The sequence below is a fragment of the Prinia subflava genome, chromosome 13 (assembly GCF_021018805.1).
Source record: "Prinia subflava isolate CZ2003 ecotype Zambia chromosome 13, Cam_Psub_1.2, whole genome shotgun sequence".
Lineage (NCBI taxonomy): Eukaryota > Metazoa > Chordata > Aves > Passeriformes > Cisticolidae > Prinia > Prinia subflava.
In genome coordinates this window covers 19,290,511-19,309,468 of record NC_086259.1, presented here as the reverse complement: position 1 = coordinate 19,309,468, position 18,958 = coordinate 19,290,511, and the positions used below count along the sequence as shown (strand labels likewise).

The following is an 18,958-nucleotide window of genomic DNA, read 5'->3' as shown; positions in this document are numbered from 1 at the left end:
AGGCGTTTTGACTGAAAAGGCAGGGAAAAGGCACCCACTGCTCACACTGGAAGCAGCAGAGAGCACGGGCAGCACTGGGAGGCAGGGCACAGACTGAAAATGCAGCGGCCATGAAGGACAGAAGGAAAGAAGGTGTCACACACGGTTTGGGATTTAAGGATGCTCCCCGAGGCTCCTGTCCAGCCTGCAGGCATAACCCTGCGGGGAGGACAGGAGCCGCAGACCCAAACCCGTCAGCTCTGCGGGGTCAGCGGGAGCAGGGCAAGGCACAGCTGTACCCGGAGCGGGGTCATCGCCCCTCAGAGACCCCCGGGGCAGCGGCGGCCGCGGCCGCCTCCCCTCCGCCCCCGGGGCCGCCACACACAAAAGGCGCCTCTTCCCGCCCCTCTCCTATTTAAGGCCTCCTCGACCAATGAGATTCGGGGGCGGGGCTAAACCGGGAGGATTGACAAGCCCCCGAGACCCCGCTCCCGAGCGCGCGGGAGGGGGCGGGGAGAAGCGCGGCCGCAGCCAATCGCCGTGGGCGAGCGGGGGGCTCGGCCAATCAGCGGCGCGGGGGGCGCGTCCCGCCGCGGGGTCAGGCCGGGAGCGAAGGCGCCCGTCGCTCCCTGTTCCTCCCGCTCCGCTCGCGGCCGAGCCTCCTCACCGCGGGATCCATCCGCCTGCGCGCAGCGGCCGGCGGGGTGTGCGCGCCGCTCCGTGCCCCTCCGCCCGGGAGGGATTATTTCCCGCGGTCGCGGCGGCGGGGCGGCCCCGGCGGGGCCGCGGGATGGAGGCACCGGGCGCCCGCCGGAGGGACGGAGGAGCCGCCCCGTGAGGGAGGAACGGGAGCGCAGCGGCCTCCTCGGGGCCGCCGGCGGGCGGGGACCCCGCGGCCAGGCCGCGCCTCAGCGCTCGGGCCTGCGCCGCCCTCAGCGGGGCCCGGCCCGGCCCTGCCCGCCCGGGGCTGCCCCAGGCCGGGTGTGCGAGCCCCGGCCGGGGCGTGCTCGGCGCGGGGCACCATGGTGGAGAAGCGGTGCCCGCGGCTGCAGCGGGACGGCGTGTACCGCTGGTTCTCCGAGCTGCCCTCCCCGCAGCGCGTGGAGTTCCTGTGCGGCCTCCTGGACCTGTGCATCCCGCTGGAGCTGCGCTTCCTGGGCGCCTGCCTGGAGGACCTGGCCCGCAAGGATTATCACTCCCTGCGCGACTCCGAGATCAAGGCCAACAACCCCGCCGACCTGGGCAGCCTCACCAACCTGACGGACGAGGTGGTGCGCAGCAAACTCCTGGTGTCCCTCGCCCTGCTCGGCTCTGCCCACCGGGAGGCCGCCGGGGTCCTGTTCCGCACCCTCACCCACATCGACTCGGTCATCAACAACTACGGGCTGCAGCTCAACGAGGGCCGCACGGGGGATGAGTTCCTGTTGCTCTTCACCATGGCATCCAACCACCCGGCGTTCAGCTTCCACCAGAAGCAGGTGCTGAGGCAGGAGCTCACCCAGATCCAGAGTCTCATGGCCAGCACCAGCAAGAATCCCAGCACCTCTACCCTCAACACCATGGCAACCTATCCTGGCTGCCATAAGGTGGGTATCCTGCTTTTTACGCGCTGGAATGGCACCGGGCTGTGTTCTTCGGCTCTCATTTTAAACCGTGCTTTAAGCACCGTGGTAAATGGCAGCTTGAGGGGCTGGCAGGCGGTTGATGATGGGGATGGTCAGCTGAGGGCACAGGGAGAGGATGGATGGAGTTCTTACGAGCTTGTGACATTTAAATGAGAAGGGGTTCACAAGCACATCGACAGCAGCAATATAAGCCTTCTTTGACTGCTTCTCAAAGCATCTGCTGGGGGAACAGTCCTGCCAGCTGCATGGAAAACCAGTGATTTAGGAAGCGAAATAAATGCATCTCTAGATAAAAGCATCTGTTTCAAAGTTCCCTCTGGAAAAAGTTGGAAAGGAGGAGTAGCTGTCCAGTGGCAAAGCATCTTGGTGAGACTGGGTTTTGTTTAGACGGATGTGATGGCAAACATTTGCAGTTGCTGGTGTTAAGCTAAAAGAAATGCTGTCGTTTTCTGTCACTCCGCATCCCTCCGGTATTAATCCTGGTCTCGGGGTTCGCGTCATTAACTTGCTGTTCTTTCATTCAGTTGCCAGCAGTTAGGCCAGACCAGGAGCGTTTTAAGATGTGCTGTAAGTCATTGGATATGTGACTGCTTAATTGCTCTCAGCCTGCTACAAATTAGGGAGTCAAAGTGTCTTTCTGCCTGATTTTAACCCGCTTGAAAGTTCAATCGAAGCACCAGCTTAGAGGGTGTTTGTGAGAAGTTAACGGGCTGCAGCCTTTGGGGATGTGTGGATGATGTGTTACCCTGCTCTTGGGAAAGGTGGAGAATACCCAAAAGCTGTGAAAACCCCTGTTTTGGAGTAATAGCCTAAAAAAAGCTGTTTCTGAGGGCTCAGCAGAGATTTCACTAAGTTGAGCATTGAATTCCAGACTGAGACAGAAATCTGGGCACAGTCTTCCTCTGAATACAAATTCCCTTCCAATTTCATGTTTCTTTAAACACCTCTGCTTTGTAAAATTGAGATGTCTTCAACTCCGTATTTTTCTTGTCTTTCCCTTCCTGTCTTGTGCCTGTTCCTAACCTCCTGTAGTAAAGGGAAAGAAAAAGGTATGGGAGAGCCTCTTCATTCAGCTGAAACCTCCATGTGGATAAAACACAGCTGGAAAGAATATTTCACACAGGATGTAGAAGGGTATAATCAAAACCAGAAAAAAGCTTCTTTTCAGATACTTCACTACTTGCAGCTTCCCTTATTCAGTGATGCAGCGACCCTGGGTTGGAAAGGAAACACTGTAAATCATATCCAAGTTCCTCTTAAAATAAGACAAGTCAAAAAAAAGATGGAATCAGGCAGGCAGGAAGGTTTTTGAGAGTCTTCTCTCTGAGCTGCAGGATTTATGGAGCTGAAAAACTCCGGCACTATTTATGTCAATCTAAGATGGACGGAGAATCCATCCTGCCATTTTTCCTGCCAGGAATAAGGCAGCCAGGATCGTCTGATTTTTTCTTTCCTTCTGTGCTCACTGAAGGGTTGTCTCTTTAAAAAGCACATTTTTATAGAAATCTGCCTTGAAGAATCTTGGTTGCTAAGTAGAGAGTAGTGAGAGGGAACACAAAGGTGACTTTGCCTTCACAGTCTCTGAATGTGCATTTTGTTTGAAGTGATGCAAATTTCCTCAAGATTTTTGTTTTTTTTGTTGTTCTTAACTGGGTAATTCTGCTACTTTTAGAGTAAGCAGTTGGCTTAAACCAGGAGTTGGATGAAGCAAGTGGAAAAAACAATGTCTTTCTCCATTCAGTCCTTTTTAAATATGCACAAATAAATTCCAGCACCGAGTCCTTGTGGTGTTACCAAGTGATGTTGTGACAATCCTTGTGCTGTAACATCACCTAGAAAAAACCAATGTGGATGTGGAGACAAAGCGAGTGCCCTGGGCTGCTGCTCTTCCTCCTTGGAGCTGCAGAATTCCCGCCCTGGTGCCAGCACTTTCTCCTGGCTCCTGTTGCTTTACTCCAGCACGAAGCTGGGTTCTAAATGGGGGAATTCTGCTCCTCTCTGAGTCCTTAAAGAACTGGAGAAATGCTCATCCTTTGAGGTCCTGGAAAACTCTGGGAAGCTGGGCTGGCGTGAATGTGAGATGCAAACGGAGTGTTTGTGAGCTGGCTGAGTTATCCCGCAGCTTTCCCCTCGGGAGAGCGGGCAGAGGGTGTGACTCTTGTGTAACTCTACCTGCCCTACTGTTACAATTTCTGATTTATGGTTAACTTGTTTAGTCGGGAGATGCCGCAGAAATCTGAGCAGTGCCCTGTTCTCCTTGCAGAACCAAACGGGAATGTGCTGCTTCTGCTTAGCCAGCCCTATTAAAATATGTCCCAACCTGATATTAGCTAGAACTTTTTCTAGAGGATGGGACCTTACAATCCTTTTTCCATCTCCTCTTTCACGTTTAACAGTGAAAGATCTCAAATTCAAATTGTGTTTAACAGTGAGGAGACTGAGCAGTTGATAGAAATTTACTGTAAATGTTTCACGATTCCTCAAGTTGCTTTGGGGTAGGTGGACGCAGCTGAAGGTGGTCAGTGATGCAAACTGCTTTTTGCTGTTTCCTTTTACTGCCTGCAGTTGGAGGCTTAAAACAGCTGCCCATGTATTTTTTGTGCTTTTTCAGATACTTCTTGTCTTACCTGAATCTTAACTTTGCAGGAAAAGGTGGCAGTGGCTGGCTTTAAGTAGGTCAGTAATTATTAGATTGATGGTTTCTACCTGATGGTAGAAAATGAACATTTTATGAACAGGAAGGAAAATGCTGCCCTTTCTACATTGCCTTGGACTCTGTGAGGATGGAACCATGGAATATCCTGAGTTGGAAGGGACCCATGAAGATCATTGAGTGCAGGTCCTGGTCCTGCCCAGGACACCCCAGCAGTTCCCACCCTGGCTCTGCACAGGAGGGGACAGCCGGGGGGGCTCTGGGAACAGGAACAGGGACAGGAGGAGAGGGAACGGCCTCGGGCTGGGCCAGGGGAGGCTCAGGGGGGGCAGAGCAGGAATTTCCCCATGGAAAGGGAGCTCAGGGATGGGAACTGCCCAGGGAGGTTTGGAGTGCCCATCCCTGGAGGTGTCCCAGGAGTTCCTGGAGGTGGCACTCAGAGCTCTGGGTGGGGACAAGGTGGGGATTTGGTTGGACTTGATGACCTTGGAGGTCTTTCCCAACCTCAGTGATTCTGTGATTCTCTGCTGGAGTGGATGGCAGATGGAAACACAAATCTGAACTTGGATTCCGTGACCTACACAGATGTTGGACATCATAATGTGAATCTCTGCATGGACTTTCCCTCTCAAGAACTCTACTGTCAGAAACTCTAAGGACAGCACTTCAGAGCTAGGGAAGTTACTCATGAATCTGTCACTCCGTTTCCTGGAGTTGTTTCATCTCCTCATTGAGATCATGCTGTAAAACCAGGGAAATAAAAGAATAAAATAAAAGGTGCTTTGGGAGTCAGCACCTGCTCTGCTGTGACAAGAGCTCTTTAGTGCCATCAGGGTGATGAGCTGTAGGTTTAGATCAGATATTAGGAAGGAATCCTTGGCTGTGAGGGTGGGCAGAGAAGCTGAGGCTGCCCCTGGATCCCTGGCAGTGTCCAAGGCCAGCTTGGACAGGGCTTGGAGCAGCCGTGGCAGGGGCTGGAATGAGATGAGCTTTAAGGTCCCTTCCCACCCAAACCATTCCGTGATTCTGTGCTGGTGACTCTGCTCTGGTTGTGGGTTCAGCTGCAGAGCAGGGTCAGAAATATCACCCTGAGTGCGGTTTGTTTGCAGCTGAAGGGAAATAAGGGCAGTGACACCGTGGTTATGTGGCTGTTTTGGGCTGGTATCTTGTGAATGGGAACGAGGAGGGTTCTTGCCCAGTCAGCTTCCAAATACTGCACCAATGGCTATTTCAAGTTTCTAGCATAAGGTACTATTTTTCCCTCATGCTAATTCCATAGGCTCCTCTAAAACTTCCAAAGAACTCCAGGCTGTATATTGGGAGCTATGGAATTACTCTGAGGGCTCCATTTCAAACACCTTCACCTGTCTGCACTGTTTGCCTCAGGAGCATGAATGGACATAACTCCATTGAGAAATATCCTGATATTTTTATTTCACCAATGGAGTGATGAGTTATAAAAAACCATCACTTACTTGCTGGGTTGAGACTCAGTCGTCAAGCCCTCACAGAGACAGCAATGCAGCTATTGAGTGATTTATGTCAGCTGCCTTTATGGCTTTTTTTGAGCTTTGTAGGGATGGAGTAAATCATGACAAACTTAATTTTTAGCCTCTTTGAGGGTATTTCGTGGATTCAGCCGATGACCATGTTGAGAGCAGTTGCTGGCTGGGATTAGAGGTGTTTCCTCACTGGTATCAGGAGTTGCTATCTCAGAATGATCACACTTTCCAAACCACATGGATCCAGCCTCAGGAGCTGCAGGGACAAGTCTTGTAGCTTCCAGCTGGAAATGTTGCCAAGCCCTGCATGGCTTTTGCACATCCTTTGAGAATTTTTGGGAAGTCTGGGCAACATGGATTGCACACACCTCTTGATATTCCACTTAAAAAATATGAGGCTTCCCCTTCTGGCTCTTTTCTTACTCATGGCTTAATTTGAAATGTGATAGAATTCTCAAACCTGCAATATTTTCAGAAATGAGCATTACATATAAAGGAATCCCTGGAAGACAATGATCTTGGGTAGTAACAGTATTAATTAGCACCAAATTCACTTTGCCTAATCATTTGTTACATGACGAACTTGAATTTAGGAACCTAAACGAGTTTTCTTGGGAAATGCCCTGTGCACCCAAACATCAGGGACAGGGCAGCCAAAAAGATGTGTGTTGAGCTAATAATGATGATGTTTTTTCCATGAACTGTTTTCCCGTTTATTTTTGCAGGGGCTGAATGAAGTTTTTGTTTTAAGAGTGCGTTCCACTTCTCTTTTTTAATTTACTCTTTTTTCTATTAATTACCTTGTAACTGTTAGTTGTCAGTGATGAGATACTAAAATGAGCCTTGTTCTGTGGGGTGAAGATCCTGTTGGAAGGTGTTGGATGTTTTGTACCAGGTCTGAAATGTTTTAATGGAATCAGAGCTGGAGCAGATCAGAGCCAGCAGCATTAACCACACCTCACAGGCATTCCAGGGCTCACTTCAAAGTGCTGAACAGCAGCCTTGTTTGGAAGGGTTTAATCGTTTGGTTTAGTGGGTTCAGAAATGTTTGAGCTGCTAAAACTGAGGTGCTGTCACCTTCAGGGACAGCAGGTACAGCCCTGCCTCTTCCTGGCAGGGCAGTGCTCGGCTTCTGCTCTCAGCTTTGATATTCAAATACTCCACTCTGAGTGCTTTTTATCCCTAAAAAAAGGAAATGTACTCCCAAGAACATAAATAAGATTTCTCAGAGCCCACAGGATTTTATTATAGAAATGCTGGATCTAATTTTTCTGTAGAAACAAGAACCATTGTCACACTTCCACTGAAATTTGACTTCAGTCTTGAAGCCAGTTGGATTGAAGCTGTTCCTGCTGAGGTTTGAAATGGGTATTAATTCAAGAAAAAGGATGTTGTGATTCAGAGCTGTGTTTCTTTGAGTGGAGTTTGTAATGAGCAAACTTTTAAATTCCTTGCTCTTGCCTCATGCTGAACCAGAATTTTCCCATTGATTCCATTGGGGTAATTATCCAGTAATTGGGAGAGATAAACATTTTAACAGGTGTTCAGGCTAATACAGAGTTTCAGGGAGTTTGTGAATAGCTGAACTGATCCAGAAATAATCAGATCAGTTACTTAAGAGCAAGATCTTAATTTTAATTACAGACCTGTCAAGTCCTGATGATAAATAGTGAAAGTGATCACTTTTCAGGTGTATTATGGATTCTTCTCCAATGTCTTCTTCTTTTATCACCGTAAGTGGAAGAAAGAAGGACATTGAGAGGCTGGAGGGTGTCCAGGGAAGGGAATGGAGCTGGGAAGGGTCTGGAGCCCCAGGAGAGGTTGAGGGAGCTGGAAAGGGGCTCAGCCTGGAGAAAAGGAGGCTCAGGGGGGACCTTGTGGTCTGCACAGCTCCTGACAGGAGGGGACAGCCGGGGGGGCTCTGGGAACAGGGACAGGAGGAGATGGAACGGCCTCAGGCTGGGCCAGGGGAGGCTCAGGGTGGATATTAGGAAAAATTTCTTCATTGAAGGGTGGTCAGACATCGGAATGGGCTGCCCAGGGCAGTGGTGGAGTCACCATCAGATGAAGTGCTGAAAAATGTGTGAATGTGGCACTTGGGGGAATGGTTTAGTGGTGATCATGGTTGGATTTGGTGTCTCAGAGGTCCTTTCCAACCTTAATGGCTCTGTGCTTCCACGATTCTGAGTAGTTTTATTACACTCAAGCCATTACTTGAGTGAATATTGAGAAGGGGAAGGAAGGAGAAATAGAATCCAGTGGATTTGTGACCTGTCAGATAATTTCTTTGTGAGTTGTTGCAGAAGAGACAGGAGTAGTTGACTTTTGGTGGCATCAGGTGAAGAAACAGGATCGTGTTTGTACATCAGTGCTGGGGTGTAAAGCAGCAGTGTCTGGTCCAAGGTCTGCTTAAAAGCAGGGATTTGTTTTGATTTTGAGGTGGTTTGAATAATTTCTTTGTAAAATTCAGATTTGATGAGTCCAGTACCTCTATGGTAGATTTATGTTCCTATTATTAACAGTGTTCACAATCCTTTAAGCAAAGGGGTTTTAGTGGAAATCAGTCTATAAAATCCAGCCCCTTCTTCTGGTCCATCTGTTCTCCTGAATTCATGAGGAGCCTGGGAGCAGGTGCGTGATTGTCCCGCAGTGTTTAAGCACCACACGCCTCATTTCATTGCAGAGAGTCTCCCAGGACAAAAGCATCTGATCTATTAGCCATTATCCCACTCCCCTGTGGATTGCCTCTTCACCCTTTGTGTTCCTCCTCTAGGAGAAAAGGTGTATTTTGTAGCTGTGGAAACATGGAGGCACCTGGCTCTTACAGCTTATTTTGGCTGTTGGAACCGACTGAATTTTAACACAAACCAAACATTTCCAGCTGCATCCACATCCCAGTCCAACAGAGCAACTAAATATGTGTAAATTTAAGTGGTGAGCGCTTTAGTGGGTATGTGGAAAGTGAGGGGTGTTTGTAGCACTTCTTAAACATCCCCATGGAAGAGTTTGAATCATCCAAAGGAGAAGGTTGGAATTTTCTTCTTCTGGTGGGAGAACAGTCAGGTGTTTGGATATGAGTGAATGCAGTGTTTCAGAGAATTGTTATTACCAAGAGGAAGGTGTTTGCTCAGTCCTGCCCCTCCTGGGCTTGTCTCGGTGGAGTTGGAATTCCAGATCCCTGCATTAGTTGCTCTGGTGAACAGTCCTGTGGTGTCAGACTGACAGGTCACTGTTAGCAATGCATTTTTATTCTAATTATTTAAAATCTGAGTTTGCCCCTTTGGTGGGAGCTCGCAGGGGCCGTGTCCTTGCCATCAAACTTCTCCTGGAGCATTGTTGCCAACAGGATTGCACCATGTGAAAGACCTTGGTGTTAACCTCAGAGAAGCTGCTGTTAATACTCAATAATATGAACCTGGCAGAGTTGAGTGGTTTTTACCCCCTGGAGTCATTGTTCCAATTCCTGAGCTCACTCATACATGTTACCTGCTCCTGGAGGGCAGTTTGTGGCTAAAAAACCTTTTTTTAAAGGAGAATTCAGAAGCCAGTGTGGACAGAAGCATTTCTCCATGGGACTCTCAATGTATCATTGGCCATTGTTGGAAACATGGGAAAGTTTTCCTGTGTGATCAGTGGGAGAATGTTTGTGTGGCTTGGAGCTCCAGGACCTCACTTAACTCACTCACTGCTCCTATTTATTGTTTGCTTTTCCTGTGTAAGACATGACCTAAGTTTCTTACCTAACCAGGTATAGAAATCCATATTTTTCTCCCTCAGATCCTGTATCATTGTTCCATGTGTCCGTGGTGCTTTGGGTAGTGGTTGTGTTGATTATTTTTTTTAGTATTTTTGGCTCCCCTTCAAACTAAGTCAGCAAATACTTTGCTATTAAACCATGTATTTTCTATGCTCTGTTTATTTTTCAAAGGAACAGATAATTGCTGTTTTGGTAAAACTCTGACCACATTAAGTTCGACTCCTATCAGTCCTGTTATTTTTATGAAAGGCTTTGCTGTATTCAATGCTAGCAAAGCTAGCATTTACCCAGCTTCCCAGATTTCCCATTTTCCATAGTGACTCCAGTGCCTGGGACAGAGCCACGTCAGGCAGCAGTGGCTGAAAGAGCAGCACCACCTGTGGACAGTACCTGTGTTTATTTTCCTCTGTGCTTTTTAATGGATTGAGAGCTTAGGAGCTTTCTAGAGCTGCTTTCACTGTCCCAAGAAGGTCTGAGCCTGTTAGGACCTCTGTGGGAAGGAAATCACAGAATTGACTAGAATTAATCATCAATGACAACCCATCACTGCACTCCAGGGGAAAAAAAGGTTGGGCTAGGATGGTGACAGGTAAAAATGGGGAAAATGTGATAATGGCAAAATTCTAGCAATGAATTCTGTTCCCTTGGCACGTTTGTCATCAACCCCTGGGGTCAAAGCAATTGTTTCTCTTCCTGGTAACTCCTGGGGGTGGAGGACTTGAGGGCAGCATTTAGTGATCCTTCTGAATAATCGGTGTTGGGAAGGATCCACTTTTCAGTAACTGATGCCAGTTTTGATCCTGTCATCGTCACAATGGAGAATGAGGCAGAGGAGAATTCACTCTGAGCCTCAGTCACTAAGCAGTGATCAATTTTCTTTGTTATTTTCAATTCTGCTTTACCTTGAAATGCAGGAGACAGCAGGGTTTGCATCTGGAAAATCAGAAGAGCATCTGTGAGCCAGATGCTTTGCTGTGCAGGGAGCAGATCAAAGGATCCCAGGATCATCAAGGTTGGGAGAGACCTTCAAGCTCATCCCATTCCAACCCCGTGCCCTGGGCAGGAACACCTTCCTCTAGACCAGCTTGCTCCCATCAAAGATGCAACATGAAAGTGGAGTAAAAATAGTTTTAAGTATCTTTTCTCCACCCACTTGCAGCTTTTAGAGGCATTGAAGGAGCCTTCAGGCCACTGTGGTGTGGAATTCCTGAACAATCCATGGAATTGTGGAGAGGTGCATCAGAGGGTTTTCCTTCTCCTGGCTCTCCAGGAAATGCTGTGCTGGGGGTAAAATCAGGCAGAATATTTAACTCTGGGCTTGCTGCTAGTTTTGATTGCTCTTTATGGACTGTTTCTGCTGATGTTCTGTAGAAAAATCCAGTCTTTTATTCAAAGGTCTAATGCTGTTTTTTCTTAGACCTTGAATGAGGTCTAAGAAAAAAAACCTTCATGGGGTTTTTTTGCTGCATTTATAAAATGTCACTCCTGTGGTTTGTTATGATGTATGACCTGAACATTCCTGGTTCCTGTCATGCCAGTTTATCCATCCTCACTGTGGGCTGTTACTGCCTCAGCAAACAAGCCTTGCACAGTCCTGGAGCTGCAGATTCCTTAGTGGCACCTTGGCTTTCTCAGAGATGTTACAACTCCTAAAAGATCCAAAGCAATTTGCTCCCTGCTTCTCCAAACCTTTATCTCCCTGGAATGCCTTGTTCTTTATTCCAAATCCAGTTTCTCCTGTCTGTGCTGGGCCCAAACCAAGGATTTCAGGAGTGTTCAGACATGGAGAACTCTCCTTCCTGAATTTACTCGATGCTGAATTTCTGCAGCTGAATTTGGACAGGTCCTTCCTGTAAAACTTTTTCCAGTGTTTCTCCCAACCCTCCCAGGACAAGATCTGCAGTTCTGAGCTGATGGGTTATTGTTCCTCTGTTTGGCTTGGCCTCAAGTTAAAAAAAAAAAAAAAAGAAAAAGAAGGATAAAAAAAAAAGGATTAAAAAAATGCTGTTACTACTCTGGAACTAAAACTTTGATTTGCAAACCACTTTTCATTATTTCACTTTCCCTAAACAAATCCAAGCCGTTGCCAGTATCGTGATGTTTAAGTCAGTGGAAAAAATGATTTCAAAATTTGGAATGGAAGCTTTAAGCAGTGGGATTCAGTGGTGCTAACACCATTCAGCTCTCTAACAAAGTGCTCCATTTGGAACTAATCAGAGCTTTGTGATTTTTCTAGGCCAATTTGGAGCTGCTTTGATGTGCGACGGGATCAGATAGTATGAGCTCAGGCAGACAAGACATATGGGCTAAATTAATCCTTAGCAAGTCTAGGAAAATTAAATCTTTATGGAAAAAAAATGGAGGTTATGTATAAACAAAATGCAAATTATAAGCTGCACGCGATGCTAGTTGTAAGGAGAGTGGAGAGGAGGGAATACAAGATAAGAGGCAATAAATTGTAACAAACTGCTTGTTCAGAGATTTTCTGGAGCTGTGTGGCTGCTCTTCCCCAGCTTCAATCACTGGGAGTGTTTATATTTCTGATTATTCCCAACATTTGGAACCTGGCTGGCCGGGATAACGCAGCAGAGCTCCTCTCCCAGCGCTGTCCCTTTGCCAGGATGGTGCTCAGCCCTCTGGAACTTCCTCCCAGCAGCCCTGGGCTGCAGGGGGAGTTTAATGAGCTCCAGGAGAGGCTGTGGGAGATAAACTCAGCTAAAGACTCACTTTGGCAGAGGAAATTTAAACTATTCCCCACCCTCCCGCCAAGCTGGGAGTTTAATGGTTGGTCTGAGGGTGCTAAGTTTTGTTGTTGGTGGGAAGCTGTGCTGAAGAAGTAGTGTATAATTAGATAAACATAATACTTTTGCATTTATATATATAAAATACTTTTTTTTTTCTTTTTTTTTTTTTTTGTCAAGAAGTAGTGCTGAAAAGGAAAGCAGCCACCTGTAATCCTCTTTTTTTCCTGACACCCATCTGCCATTCTGGATTGAGTTCTTTACACATAGGAGCTTTTTTATGGATGTCAAGTATACAGAGACTCTCACTTGTTCTACTGCCTTAAAATGTGTGTAAATCTATAAATGTCAGTCTTAAAATGGAGCTTACAATGGGTAATTGTATGGAGTGGGGCTGTGCTATTTCTGACTTGCATTGTGTGTGCTGACTGACGGCACCGTGGAACAGGAGGGTGTGCAGAGTATTGTTTTAGCAGGAATTGTCCCAGCTCAGGGCACTGTGTCAAGTTAGCAGGGTCTGAGGGAGCTTTTCCCTCACAGACACCTGGAGCTGCTGGCTTTGGGTTCCCCTGAGTGAAGGAGAACTCATTTTGTTATGGCAAGGTGCACGTTTTCTCCTGATTTGTGCCAGGCTAAAATCCATGTGGAATTCTAATTACAGCTCTCCCTACCAGCAGTTCAGGTTGATTCCAGATGTAACAATTGAATTTCAAGTCACACAGTTACTCTGAGCAGTTACTGGGAGTGTTTTTGTTGGTCTGAACTCCCTCTTAAAAGCAACTTTTCCTCTTCAAGGTCCTTGAACCCTTTTTTGTTTTGATGCTTCAACCTTGTGCTTGGGCATTGTTAGTACAGAAGTTTCCATTGAAATATGATCATGACAGGTTATTAAATGGCAAAGACAAGAAAATCAGAGTTCTGCTAAGAATTTTCCATTGCAATGTGTTGTGGAAATGTTTGGGAATGCCTTGAGTCTCATCCCTGGAGAGGTGATGGAGCCCCATGGAGCCAATTCCTGCTCCCCTGGCATCGGGATAGGGAGAGAGTGGCAAGAGTGAAACAGGGAATTCCTGCCTTAAGATCAAGACAGGTTAATAGGGAAAACAACAGCCACACATGCAAGCAAAGCAAAGGAATCAATTCCCCATTTGCCAGGGTTTGGCCATCCCAGGGAACCTCACTGGTCACGGTGACTGGGGAAGAATATTGGGATCACTGAGCATCCCCTGCTTCCTTCTTCCCCCAGCTCTCCATGCTGAGCACGGTGCCACAGCCTGGAATATCCCTGGGATGGGCTCCCTGTGCTCAGCTGGCTGTCCATGCCCTGCCCAAAATCCTTGTGTTCCCCAGCCTCTGTGCCAGTGGGGTGAGGACACAAAAAGGTGTCAGCCCTGCTCAGCAGTGACCAAAACATCCCTGAGTTACCCACAGCTTCCAGCACAAATCCAAACCAGCCTCACACCAGCTACTGTGAGGAAAATTAACCCTACCCCACCCCAAACCAGCACAGAGACATAACATAAAAATGACTTTTTCCAAGAGCCCTTTTCCCGAGTTGTCTTGTGGAAAAGTTAAAATACGTGGTGTGCAGAGGTTAAAGGTCTTGCAATCTCTCTCCAATTGACTGCTGGGTGACTATTGTTTCAAAAAGAATTATGCTGTAAGTAGATTTTTAGATTAGCCAAGATAATCTCAGTTTGTGAATAGCTGCTGACTGAAACCACTTCCCTGAACTGTTACTTGGGGAATATCAGGAGTAACACTTTCAATTTTGAGAGAACCCAGCTTCTCCTTCAGCCTTCCCAGGGGATCCCTCACTCCACAGAAGGTGTGATGTTTGTGCGTTCCCTCCGTTTATTTTAATGGATTTTTGTACTTTTCATTGCAGGTCACTCCGAGGTCGGAGACCCCCATCAACAGTGTCAGTAACAGTTTGGAAAATGTGCTCCACACGTCCACACATTCCATGGAGGAGTCATTGCCCAAGAGGCCTTCGGGGAAACACTCCAAAGGTGTGTCCTTCTCTGGGATTAGAGGCTGGAATTTTGCTGCTTTACTTCTGGGGTGCCTTGGGCAGAGGAAGTCACAGAAGGGTTTGTGGGAAGTGTGTGTGTGTCAGGAGAAATGGCCAGCAAGAGAGGAGTAACCTGATTTTTCCATTGGGAAATAAGCAAGGAGGTGCTTTGAGATACCTTCTTTGGAAATGCCAGCTCTGCTCTCAAGAAATATTCTCCAAGAGTGGGTATCTTGGACATTCCATCTCTCAGGAGGTTATTTCTTGGATAAAGCAGAAGGTGTTGAGTGTTTCTCAAAGGAAAAAGGTATTTAAATACTTTGGCTGCCATTTTCACCTTTCTCTTGCTTTCCCAAGTGGGAAACTGAGTGAAGAAAAGTGGAAGACAGGAGAAAGATCTTGCACCTTTTTCTGTTACAAAATCTGGTTTTTGTAATGCTATATTGCATGCTGACCTATTGCTAAAAACTGGGCTTAGCAAATCAGGGTTAATTATTCCATTTCCACACTCCGGGCTCTCATTGCAAATATGAAGATGTCCATGCTAAAATGTGACTAACACTGTTTTTATTTCATGCATTAAAAAAATCACTGGTAAATGAGGAAAGTCTTTGAACTGGGAGCTGCTCTTTGTGCAGAACAGCTTTTGTGAGCCCTGCAGGGCAAAATTAATCAGGGGAAATATCTGCCCTCATATGTTGCCTTCAAATATCATTAAAAATGTCATCAGGCACCATCTAAATTTTTTTTATTTGGGATTTACTCTGTTTTCCCTGCCACTGGCTTCCTACAGAACTTTGCGAATACAGTTTGATACCAGAGAAATTCCAGAATTTCAAAGCATGTCTTCACTCAGAGGATCTGATGGAGCTCAGAAGGGGTTAAATGTCCCAGGAAATGTTTCCTTGCCTCCTTTCCAGTGCCACACTCCACTGTAATCCCAGAAGTGTAAGGAGCAGTCATTTTTTACAGCACAGTAATGCTGGAAGGAGCCATTTCTCCAGCTGTAAAAACCATCAGGGTAGAAGAAAACGCAGCACTAAGCACTGAGGCTGGGTTTGTGGCTTTCATCTGATTAAAAATAGGACAGGGTTCAACACTGTTTTCATTTGTACTCAGTGATTGCTATTCCAGTACCATATATGCTAAGATTAGTCATGGTACGCTGTGAAAATTAATTAGGTTTTGCTCTGATCTGTTTTTCTCTTATAGAATACCTGCCTCGTGTTCAGTTTAATTTACAGACCGCCTCAGTGATGGCTGGGAAAAGGGGGTGTGGAACAAATACTGATATTCTGCTTTCTGCTTCACCAGCAGTGTTGAATTCTCCTTGATATTCGATGATCTGTCTTGGGTTCTGTTTCTTCAGCTTGGAGTGCAATTTAGAATTATTTGCCACCTGCATCCACTGTTCCTGACTTATATTCCTCATTTTCATAACAAACACAGCTCTTAATTTAGCAGGACCCACCAACTTTTGAACCTGGAGCACATAAAATTGTCATGAAGGCATGGGATGCTTGATTTCCATGTTGTTATTTTTTAGTGAGCCTGGTTTCAGGCAGCTTGACAGGACAGGATTTCTCCCCAGAAGTAATGAGCTGCCCAAGGTCATCATTCCTCTCCTGGCAAAGCCCTGGAGCTGGAAGGGTCTCAGTTAAAAAGGCTGGAGCTGAAACACGAGAAAGAAAAGAAAAATGAGGAAGGTGCTGTGTTTGTTGTGCTTAGCTGGATTAGACACAGTTTGTATTAACCCAGGGAATGTTTTAATCCTGATTTGGAGAAATGTCAGTAATTTCATTTACTCTCCACAGCCGAGCAGTGACTGGGGTTGTAGTAGCTTGGACTTGAAAGCTCTCAGTGACTGTGTTTTCCTTAATCTGCCACTTTTGGCACCAAATATTTGAGTTCTACATGGAGGCAGGCGGGAGGAGAGGATTTTTGCTGGATCCTCTGTGTGTGCTCTTGGAAGAGGTAGCTGGGAGTGTTCGTGCAGCTTCATGTAGAGGCTTGTCAGATGCCTGGGAATAATTTCACCAGAATTGTGCTGCCTCAGGAAATGAATTTCGAACAGGAGTGTCAGCCTGAGAAGTGCACAAACCTTTGCTTTTACCTCAGAGGCCCAGCTCGCTGTGGGAGCACTGTCAGGCATGAAATCAGAAATTACGGAATGATTTGGATTGGAAAGGACCTTAAAGACTGTCTGATTCCACGGGCAGGGACACCTTCCACTAGCCCAGGTGCTGGATCCACGCTGCAATACCCAGCAAACTCTTGGTTTTTTTATAAAATTCCTCAATTTTTCCCCCGCTGTTTCTCCAGGCTAAACCCCTTTGTCCCTGTGTACATATCAGTGGCAAAATGGGATGAACCAGGTGGACATTGCTCCAAAGTGAAAGGTGTGGCACTGAGAAGTTCTGTACCTGCTGACATCAATATTTTGGGGATCTGTGCTCTATCTGGGCTTTTCTTTTATAAAATAAAGTTTAAAAATTTGCCCTGTGCAAGTCAAGAAAAAAAATACAGAAGGATGTGAAGCTCTTGTGAAACCCAGCAGCTGTAACAAGCTCTGTGAATTGTGCTTTTTATTCCTATTTTGACCTGTGTTTTCGGGCTGTTCAAAGCTGTGTCCACAGATGTGGAATTGTTTTAACTGGAGATAACTTTGGGAAGTGGAGGCCTTCCCTGTTCTCTGGCTGTTGTTGTGCTGGAAGCTGCAGTCAGGCTTGTTCACAGGTACTGAGGCACTGACAGATCCCACTGGTCAAGCAAAACAGAGATAAACACAGAGATTCTTGGGTTACGTGTAATTAAAATTCCAAGAGGGATGTGTTGCTTTCTGTCCCTCTTCCCACTGTTCCTAGAATGTAGTCAGGTTTTAATAGTGGTTTTAACATCATTTGAACAAAACAAATTCAAATAAAGGTTGAGTATTTTTTGTCTCCTGAGCTTTTCCCAGTAGCAAGGTGGTTAAAAAAAGTCACGAGTTAAAATTGCTTTTCACTGTTTTGTTTTGCAGGCAATCCCCTGCTGGTAGCAAAGAGAAATTCAGGAAATTCCATTTTTATTCCAAAGTTCAGGAGGGGCTGTGTGACCCATGGGAAGCCTCGTGCACAGAGCTAATTTTTAACAAGCCTGTGGATGTAGAGTTGGGGTAATTCCCAAAAGAGAGTTATCACAGCTGACTGAAAAAATCAGCTTCTTTTTATTTGTCAGAAAAAGCAATAGGAATTTTCCATGCTCCAGAGATGTTGTTAATTACTCTTTGACTGTGAGGTTCCAAGGATTTGGCTTTAGGTGGATAGCAGTGGAGGCAAGCCCCGCTCTCTGCATGTGACATATTTTAGCAATGTATTAAAAATGCTCAGTGACCACAGCATATTTTCCAAAAGCACAGAGGGATGAAGTGCATTAGACCAGATGTTGAAGTGCAAAACAAAAGGATCTTTATAATAAAGACAACATAAGTTACAAACATCCCAGGACAGAAACTGTGCAGGCTTCATCCTGTCACTGCCCTCAGTGCTGTAAAATCCTGATTTGTCTCAGCCTCTGGGTGAAGTTTCCTGCACTGGTTTAGAAGTTGCTCTGACCTTTTTCAGGTGGCACTTCCCATGTCCCTCCCCAGGGCAATGATTTCCTCAACTGAACAAGTCTCATTTTCTGCAAAGTGACAGAAACTCTCCTATTCTTGTGTTTCCTGTGTATTTATCTTGCCTTTCCTCTGTTGCCACACAAACCCCTCCAAACTGTCTCCACGCCAGCCTGATTTCAAATGAGGCAACTGTTGAAATCTGATCCTTCTAGAGTGAAGCTGAATCATAATTCTTGCAACACAGGATCTAAGGATAGGCACAAACTGCTTCTGGAGAGCGAGGAGTAAAGCTCTGAGATGGAAAATGGGGGCAGGAGGCTTTATTCTACAATCTGCTCTCCATTTAGCTCTGCTGAGCACAGGAAAACCAATTGCTTAATTGAGGAGATGCTCTGAGTCCACACACGAGGTCCTGCAAAGCCTTGATGCTTTGATAAATAAGCAGACCAGACTTTGATAAATACATGGAAAAGCACATGGCTGACTGGATAAAAGTCTATGCACATGAAGGAAAACAAGCTCTAAATGCACCTCAGGAATATATTGATCTAGTTTCCAATCAATATTAGGATGTAAATCCATCCCTGTTTGCAGTATTCCTGTTGGGCCCAGGTGGGTTGTGGTGGTTGCCATGTGCAGCAAACGTTGGTATCTGAATTATTTCATGACAATAGTTAGCAGAAATGTGTGATGTCAGCCTCCCAGAACTTCTCGCCACTATTTTTGCCGCTCTGTTTTCCTTGGCAAAAATGTGTTTGTACGGTCTTGCACCTTTTTTTTTTTCCTCTCCCACTTCCTTGACTCGTTCTTTTTCCATAAGAAACCAGGCTGCAGGAGCTCTCCCAGTTTAATGGCCATCGACAGCCTTTTCCTCTTGAAATGTGTGACACCAGTCTGCTGAAGGCAGGCAGAAAACACAGGGGGAGAGAAAAAAAAATCTATTTTGTTCAGGTCCAGACTCGAGATTGCCTTGTTCTGCATCAGTTGTGCAGCTGGATTATTCTATTTTTAAGTAACTGCATCATCTCCAACAATATTGGGTCAGCTACTGGTAGGGTAGGGCTTAAAGAAATATTTAGGCTATGATAATCC

At 46.3% G+C, this 18,958-nt stretch overlaps 1 protein-coding gene across 1 annotated transcript in view; it reads left to right on the top strand.

Annotated features, from left to right (window-relative positions):
- Window positions 1–537: 537 nt before the first annotated feature.
- ZCCHC14 (zinc finger CCHC-type containing 14) overlaps window positions 538–18,958 on the top strand; it is a 48,253-nt gene continuing 29,832 nt past the window's right edge. Inside the window, exons 1-2 of the mRNA XM_063410968.1 lie at window positions 538–1,565; window positions 14,146–14,269. Coding sequence (XP_063267038.1) covers window positions 1,002–1,565; window positions 14,146–14,269 — 688 coding nt within the window. The 5' untranslated portion in view covers window positions 538–1,001. The remainder of the gene's footprint in view (window positions 1,566–14,145; window positions 14,270–18,958) is intronic.